The sequence below is a fragment of the Lycium ferocissimum genome, chromosome 12, assembly GCF_029784015.1.
Source record: "Lycium ferocissimum isolate CSIRO_LF1 chromosome 12, AGI_CSIRO_Lferr_CH_V1, whole genome shotgun sequence".
Lineage (NCBI taxonomy): Eukaryota > Viridiplantae > Streptophyta > Magnoliopsida > Solanales > Solanaceae > Lycium > Lycium ferocissimum.
In genome coordinates, this window is record NC_081353.1 from 38144940 (window position 1) to 38153474 (window position 8535).

Here is an 8535-nt window from a genome sequence, read left to right on the forward strand (position 1 = left end):
TTGTTTGATTTTGATTTCAATTTATCAATTATATATTTTGTTGCTTTCAAATATGAATTAGCGTAAATGGAATCGCTTCTAATATCATATCAAAAAAACCGAAAGAAAAAAATCGAATCTTCAAAAAATTGAAACCGAAACTAGTTTGGTTCGGTGTCCACCTTCAAAAAATCGAAACCGAAATAAATTAACCGAAGTTTAATAAAATGGAATCAAAAAAGCGAAACACCACCCTTCAAATTTCTTTCCTGCTATAAATAGGAAGCACATGGAGCTTCTTAGATATATCAAAGTGTGTCTTCAACTTCCCTAAAATTCTCTCTTTCCCTTAGTTGAGTTAGTTCCATATTTTTTCCGCATCCAAAATGGTCAGCCTTTGTGTTAATTTTAGTGACCAAATTCAAGTTGAAATCATGTCCAAAAAGCTCATAAAACCATCCTCACCAACTCCTAATCACCTTCAAAATTATAAGTTATCTTTTTTCGACCAAATAGTTGACAAAACTCATATGCCTGTTGTTCTTTTTTATCCACACCCTATCAATTCTTCCACTACAACTAATTTTATGGTACAACAACTTGAAGAATCACTTTCTAGGATTTTGACTCATGTTTATCCAGCTGCCGGTAGATTTGCACAAGATAAATGTTCAATCAATTGCCTTGACCAAGGTGTGACATTAATAAAAGCCAAGGTCAATTGCCTAATGGACGATTTTCTCCAAGAGGCCAGCACGAATTTTGATCTCGCCTTGAATTTTTGGCCACAAGGCATTAAAGATGTGGACGCGACTAGTTTGTTCACCACACCACTTATGGTTGTGCAAATTGCGATTTTCCAATGTGGAGGACTCGCTTTATCTATGAGCACCGCGCACCCTGCAATGGACGGATGGGCGAGTTTTACGTTCATCTACGAGTGGTCCAGAGTGTGTAAATTGGGAATGTCTACTGAAAAGATTAATTTCATGAGCTTTGATTTGGCTAATGTTTTCGGACCAAGAGATGTATCCACGATGTTTGAAGCTTCTGCTATTTTCCCTGGACTACGTCCGGACGCTAAGATTGTGGCCAAAAACTTTGTTATGGATGAAGTCTCTTTATCAAAACTCAGAGACAAATTAACAAATTGTAAAAATCCAGGAGCCTTATCCTTTAAGCCCTCAAGAGTTGAGATGGTCACAGCGATTTTATGGAGGGCTCAACTCCGCGCTTCACAGGCAATAACAGGGAAAGTGAAGCCTTCATTAATGTCATTTCCCCTGAATTTACGAGGTAAGCTTAAATATCCTGAAACAACTAATCCTTATGGGAATTTTGTTATTGAAGTTCCTATAGCATATGAACCTAAAGGGACCAATATGGACTTAAAAGATTTCATAATATTGATAAGAGAAGCAGTGCAAAAGACTGTTGACTATTGTGGTGAAGCTTCAACAGATGAAGTAGTTGACCTGGTGGCTAATTTATATAACCAAAGTTATGGAGGGCAAGATTGGGGAACTAGTGATGATATTGAGGAATTTACATGCTCAAGTTTGTGTCGTTTTCATATGCAAGAAGCTGATTTTGGATGGGGGAATCCAAATTTAATGCATTTTGGGTCAAGACATCATCAAGTGTTTTGGTTGTATTCTACACAATGTGGTAATAGTATTGCTGTGCAGATGGATCTCAAGGAAAACTACCTACACTTTATTGAACGTGACCTAGATTTTCTCGCTTTTACCAAGTTTTAATTTTTTCTTAATGCAGGAGGGCGTTTTACTAGTTCTTACTGTAATAAATTTTGTTATTTTTGTCAATCATTTTCTTTAAGTTTTATATCTATGGAATGTAATTACTAATGTAGTAGTAATTATGCAACCTAGTAATTTCCAAAAACACTCTCTTATTGCTCCTTAATTCAAACTTTGTCACATAAGGTGACGGAGAGATATAGTGTTCCGGTACTGCACCATTGGAATAGTTTCGGGAGTCCGGAACCAAAATGCCCCCAAAAAAATCACTTTGAACCAAAATACCCCAACAAAATAAAATGTTACAAAACTACCTTTAGCGCAGTAATTTACTGCGCTAAAGCAGTTCACGGAGACGGAGCCGTTAACTGCTTTAGCGCAATATTTTACTGCGTTATAGAAGCAGTTAAATTTTTTTTTTCTATAACGCAGTAAAATACTGCGTTATAGAAACAGTACCAAAAAAAAAAAAATTGGCCAACTTTATTTTTTGCGACACTTAGTGTTTTTTTCCATACTTTGACCAACGATTAGTCGTGTGTTAAGACTCCGAAACGTCAATATTTTATACAGAACCTCATATTTTTTTCTGCGTACAATAATGTGGGCTCAATACATCAAGGATACGTAAACGTTCGGATCGTCATTTTAGGGGTTGAAAAGGTGCCCGAAGTAAGTTTTATTTGTAAACTTTAGATTTAAGTGGTCTATATACATAGACGTTCATTTTTGTTTGAAGACTTGTTGTCATTAGCTTAAGGTTTTTAACTGCTTTAGCGCAGTATTTTACTGCGCTAAAGAATATTTTTTTTTTGTTTGTATAGCGCAGTAAAATAGCGAGCACTAAAAAAAAAAAAAAATTTAGCAAATTTTTTTTTTTTTTCAACACTTAGTGTGATTTTTCATACTTTGACCAACGATTAGTCGTGTGTCAAGACTCCAAAACGTTAATATTTTATATAGAACCTAATATTTTTTTCTGCGTACAATAATGTAGGCTCAATACATCAAGGATATGTATACGTTCGGATCGTCATTTTAGGGGTTGAAAAGGTACCCGAAGTAAGTTTTGTTTGAAAAAACTTAGTGTTTGACCGTAATGTTATTTTAGTCAACTTTACATGTCGAGAAAATTAGTCGGCCTTTATTTTCAAAAAATTGAAACCTGAAGTGAAATTGACATTCACAGCACATTACCTCGGGATTTTTACGTTAAAATCGATTGCATATCATCATCTTATAAGTAAATAAAATAAAATTTCACGCCAATTTGGAAAAAAATTGAAATCTAATGGGATAAAAGGTGTTTTTTTTAAAAATAGAGTTCGACCAAACCGCCACAAGTTTGTCCGCATAGATCTCGGAAAAATACCCAAAATAAAAAAAAAATCGCGTAAATCGGACGTCCGAGCGCAAAATTATGACCATCTAAAGTTTGACCACTTTTACAACTAGTTTTTCTCCCTATATTTTTAGAATTATATTTATATTCAAAATAAAGTTATGTCTTGATTAAAATATAACACGCTTAAATCAAAACCTTAAAAAATAAAACACTTAAACTTTAAACAAAATTTACTTTGGGTACCTTTTCAACCCCTAAAACGACGATCCGAACGTTTACGTATCCTGATGTATTGAGCCTACATTATAGTACGAAAAAAATATCAAAGTTCTATATAAAATATTGACGTTTCGGAGTCTTGACACCCGACTAATCGTTGGTCAAAGTATGGCAAAAAACACTAAGTGTTGCAAAGAAAAGATTTATTAAAATAAGATATTGCGATCTTTTTATGGAAAAAACGCTAAGTTCTTTAAGTGTGTTATTTTTTAATGCGTAACTTTCTTTCAAATATGTTGCAAAAAAAAAAAAAATCGCATAAATAGGACGTCCGAGCGCAAAAAATCGCGTATATTCGAAATAAAGTTGCGCTTTAAAAAATAACACATTTAAATCTAAACCCTAAAAATAAAAACTTTAAGCTAATGACAACAAGTCTTCAAACAAAAATGGACGTCTATGTATATAGAACACTTAAACCTAAATTTTACAAACAAAACTTACTTCGGGCACCTTTTCAACGCCTAAAATGACGATCCGAACGTTTACGTATCCTTGATGTATTGGGCTTACATTATTGTACGCAGAAAAATATATCGTTCTATATAAAATATTGACGTTTGGAGTCTTACACACGACTAATCGTTGGTCAAACTATGAAAAAAACACTAAGTGTTGCAAAAAATAAAGTTGGCCAATTTTTTTTTTTTAATGTTTATAACGCATTTTGACCGTTATAGATTTTTTTTTAATATTTCTATAACGATAAAAACGCGCTAAAGCAGCTTTAACGGGCTCCCGTCTTCAGAATCGCTTTAGCGTATTTTACTGCGCTAAAGATAGTTTTGTAACATTTTTTTTTTTGTTGGGGTATTTTGGTTCAAAGTGATTTTTTTGGGGGCATTTTGGTTCCGGACTCTAGTTTTGGTTACTCATTCGGTCAACTTTGTCCAGGGGCGGATTTAGCATATTATATGGGGGTTCTTGGGAACCCCAATGCATTTGTGAGATTCTATATTTGTATTGAAAAATTCAGTAAATATGTAAGAAATACGATTTGGGCATCCATTAATAAAGTGTGTTGTTGGTTCAGTGACAAAGAAGGAACTCTTAAAGCTTTGCTTTTTTTGGTTCAAGGGTTCGAATCCTTGGTCACCTGTAGATGACTGTGTCTGTCAATTTCCAATGCTGCACCACATGCAATATCTTATGTTAATAAATCTCACACATCAAGCTCATTACAGTGACTGTATCAGTTTAGCCACCTTAATTATCATTTGCATCAGGACTATATTAGAAATATGGCACTAATTAATCCAGCTGTTGTCGGATTGGTTCGCTTTTTGATAATCAATAAGATGGAACGACAAGATCATAAAAAAAAATCAAATGATAAAAGAAAGGCTTAATGCATATGCGGATCCCTAAACTTGTCACTTTTTTCCATTTTGACACCTCAACTAAGTGTTGATCCTATTGAACCCCTGAACTTGGTCTCAAGTGTGTCTATCAAACATAATCGACTTACATAGCATATATGATGAGTTTCATTTTTTTTGCCTTGTGCGTGAATGTCAATTGCATCCCACGTGAAAAATTCAATCAATTAAAAAATTCACCTATTTTAATTATACACATCAGATAGAAAGATTCAAAGAAGTGTGCAGCTGTGTTATACAAGTGAAGAACCAACACTTTAAACCAATCAAATAACAAAACTAGAAAATAAGAAATCAAAGTTGAAAGTAAAAACTGAAAAATAAGAAACCAAAATTGAAAATCAAAACTGGAAACTAAAACTGGAAAATCAAAAACTGAAAAATAAGAAACCAAAACTGAAAACTAAAAAACCAAAACCAAAACTTAATATCTAACGTGTATAATTAAAATGGGTGGGTTGTTTTAATTGGTTGAATTTTCCACGTAGGATGCGATTGACATTCACGCGCAAGGTTAAAAAAAAAAAAACTCACCATATATATTATATCAGTCGGATTGTGTTTGATAGACGCACTTGAGGCTAAATTCAAGAGTTCAATAAGAATAATACTTACTTGAAATGCAAAAATAAAAAAATAAAAAGATAAATTTAGAGGGCCGCATATGAATTAAAGCCTAAAAGAAAACTATTATACTTCATGTCAATTAATCAATGCTACATGAATTAATGGGACCGAGGAAGTACTACTTTAGTCATATGACTTTATTAAAAAATGATCAACTAAAAAATAACATATGAAATCGGTAAATAAAACACATGAGATCTTCCATCGATCATTTTCTTCTAATCATATTGTATTCTGATTATATATAGGAGATCAATTCCTCTATATTTCATTGAAAATTTCAAAAGAACCAGTTTTTTTTTTTTTTCTCTTGTATCAAACGTGTCTTCAAATTCTAAAATTCTCTCTCTTACCCTTAGTTCCATATTTTTTGCCACATATATTAAAGGGGCAGCCTTTGTGTTAATTTTAGTAACCAAATTCAAGTTGAGATCATGTCCAAGAATCTCATAAAACCATCCTCACCAACTCCTAATCACCTTCTAAATTACGAATTAACTAGTCCCTCCGTTCACTTTTATTGTCCAATATTCCAAAAATAAATTTTCATTTTTACTTATCAATTTTCACATATCAAGAGAAAAATAATTTGTTTTTCTTGTTTTACCCTTGCAATTAATTACTCATTTCAAATCATTTTTCAAATTTAATACAATTATACACTATTTAATATGAGTATCATGGTAAAATATGCACTTCATTTATTATTTCTTAAAAGATGTGCAAAATTCATAGTGGACAAGTAAAAGTAAAAGTAAACGGAGAAAGTACTAGCAAACACATATGGCCTTTGTTCTGTTTTATCCACATCAAGTAGAAGTGAACGGAGGGAGTACTAGCAAGCACATATGGCCTTTGTTCTGTTTTATCCACATAACAACTCTTCCACTACCACTAATTTTATGGTGGAAAAACTTGAGGAATCACTTTCTAGGATTTTGACTCACGTTTATCTAGCTGCCGCAGATTTGCACAAGAAAAATGTTCAATCATGTGTCAAGATCAAGGTGTTCAATCATTTGTCAAGATACATTGCAACACAAAGTCCACTTAGAGCCTATTTGCATTGGCTTATTTTAGGTGTTTTTAAATCAAAATAGTTTAAGCACTTTTATAGTACTTGAATCATATATAAAAAAAAATTTAAGTATTTATTTCTTAAGCTAGAATAACAACAATAAGCCAAAAATCATAAGTTAAAATTTCTAACTTATAACTTGTAGCTTATGAGTCAAAAACTATAAGCCCATCTAAACAGGCTCTTAAAACGATAAAATAAACTTCATAATAACTTTTGGTCAGAACTGAGTTGCACACTAGATAAATTATGTTTGTATAGTTAGAGGCGAATCTAGAATTTCTGAAACATGTATTCACCACTAAAAAAAAAAAGAAGGAAAAAATGCATTAAGTCGGACTTGATCCCTAGACCTTTAGGCAAGTAAATCAACTTTCAACCAAGTACACCATTTAGTTTTTTTATAGCATGTGTTTCCGCATGTAGTATTATACTCCTTTCATCCCATAATAAGTGACTTTTTAGGCTTTTCATTTTGTTTCAAAATAAGTGGTGCTTTAGGATTTCAAGAAGAAATTGATCTTCTTCTTCCAAAATGACCCTTATTTACATAATCAAGAATCATTAAGCTTTTCTTTTTCTAGGCATTTAATTAGGGGTAAGTTAGTAAAAACACTCCTAATTTTTAGGAGTGAAGCGCTTTTTAAGGGTGTCATGGTATAAGCCTAAAAAATCACTTATTATGGAATGTAGGGAGTACTAATTTTAGAAAATACATACATAAAATGCCTAGTTTTACGGTAAAAGCATGTATTCACGTGCCTCAATTTTAGCACTTAAATTCGCCCCGTGTATAGTAGAGAAAACACGTACATCGTGATGATGATTTCCATGAGAAAGCTTGTCGTTTATTGTTATTTAGCTGCACGAGGAAAATATTTTTCATCAAGCACCAGTTGTTTTCCAACATTACATGTTCTGCTAAGTCTTCCACATATTTTAATTTCTTTATTTTAAGAGCTGCTAAACTACCACATCAATTTGACCCAAATTTGGCCACATCTATGAAAAGCCCATCATAACCTTTATATGTATAGTTTTGAATTAAGATGAACTTTAGGAGAGAAGGATAGAAATGACATTAACTAAGTATAAATTATTAAATTTGTCTTAGATACCCATGCAAATTTACTGTGCTACCCTCATTTGAGCCATTGTGGCCAACATCAGTGTGGCAGAAAGACCTTTCCGATATATTGTGTACTTGCGATAGATGTTGAGTCCCATATCGGTTGAGCGAGACCTTTTTAGTTTCTATATATAGTCTGGCGCAATTCTCACCTCGTGAGGGGTTGAATTAGGCCAAACGTTTACTTTTTTATCATGGTATAGTATCAGGTCCACTCAACTCATTATTTACTCGGGACGTTCGGAAGATATTCAGTCTCGAACAATACCCTCACGTCATAAGCTAACATTGGGGTTTGAATTAGGACAAGAATAATCACGTCATAAGCTAACACTGGAGTCTGTTTTTTTCAGCTAAGAATAAATAGAAATACAGGCATCTCATTTTCTTGTACACTTCCCATGTGGTTGGCTATACACATAGAGTCACAAGTTTCCAGAAGTGTCTATTTTTAACAACCGAGGGACTGTGTGGTTCCTAATTAATATGAAAACGTGTCATGTAGTTTCCAAGAAGATAAGAATAGTTATATTCAATGAATTTGCATTTCGTAGTTCCAAGATGTTGAGAGCAGTTCTCTCAAACATGGAATAACACAATCACTAGTTGATGTAGTGCAGGATTAGGCAGATTTAGGATGACAAAATTAGCAGTTTAGCACACATATCGTAATCTCTTCAGCCCGTTCAAGTTTGGGCAGATTTCATTTATTAATTAAAAAAATTCATAAATAACACTATTTATGCTCTTAATCAGTGTTTTAAAAGGCGGGGGCGTGAGGTGGGACGTTTTACTTAGCACGGGACGAGGCGTAAGTCTCGAGGCATGGGACGTAAGCCCCATGGATCTTTAAGATTTTAATTTATAATGTAGTAAATAGTATAATCACACAAATTTATATATATAAAAAATACATTAATGGTTTTAAAAAATTAAAACACACGATTAAAATAACTCAT

General features: G+C 33.0%; 1 protein-coding gene across 1 annotated transcript; it reads left to right on the forward strand.

Annotated features, from left to right (window-relative positions):
- Positions 1–293: 293 nt before the first annotated feature.
- Positions 294–1744, forward strand: LOC132040449 (acetyl-CoA-benzylalcohol acetyltransferase-like). Its single transcript, XM_059431089.1, has one exon. It carries the CDS (start codon positions 366–368, stop codon positions 1737–1739), a length of 1374 nt encoding a protein of 457 aa, XP_059287072.1. The 5' UTR covers positions 294–365; the 3' UTR covers positions 1740–1744.
- The last annotated feature ends 6791 nt before the right edge of the window (positions 1745–8535 follow it).

Bases quoted from the DNA above. Each gene is read 5' to 3' on its own strand.
- LOC132040449 (XM_059431089.1), top strand. From the start codon at position 366: ATGGTCAGCCTTTGTGTTAATTTTAGTGACCAAATTCAAGTTGAAATC.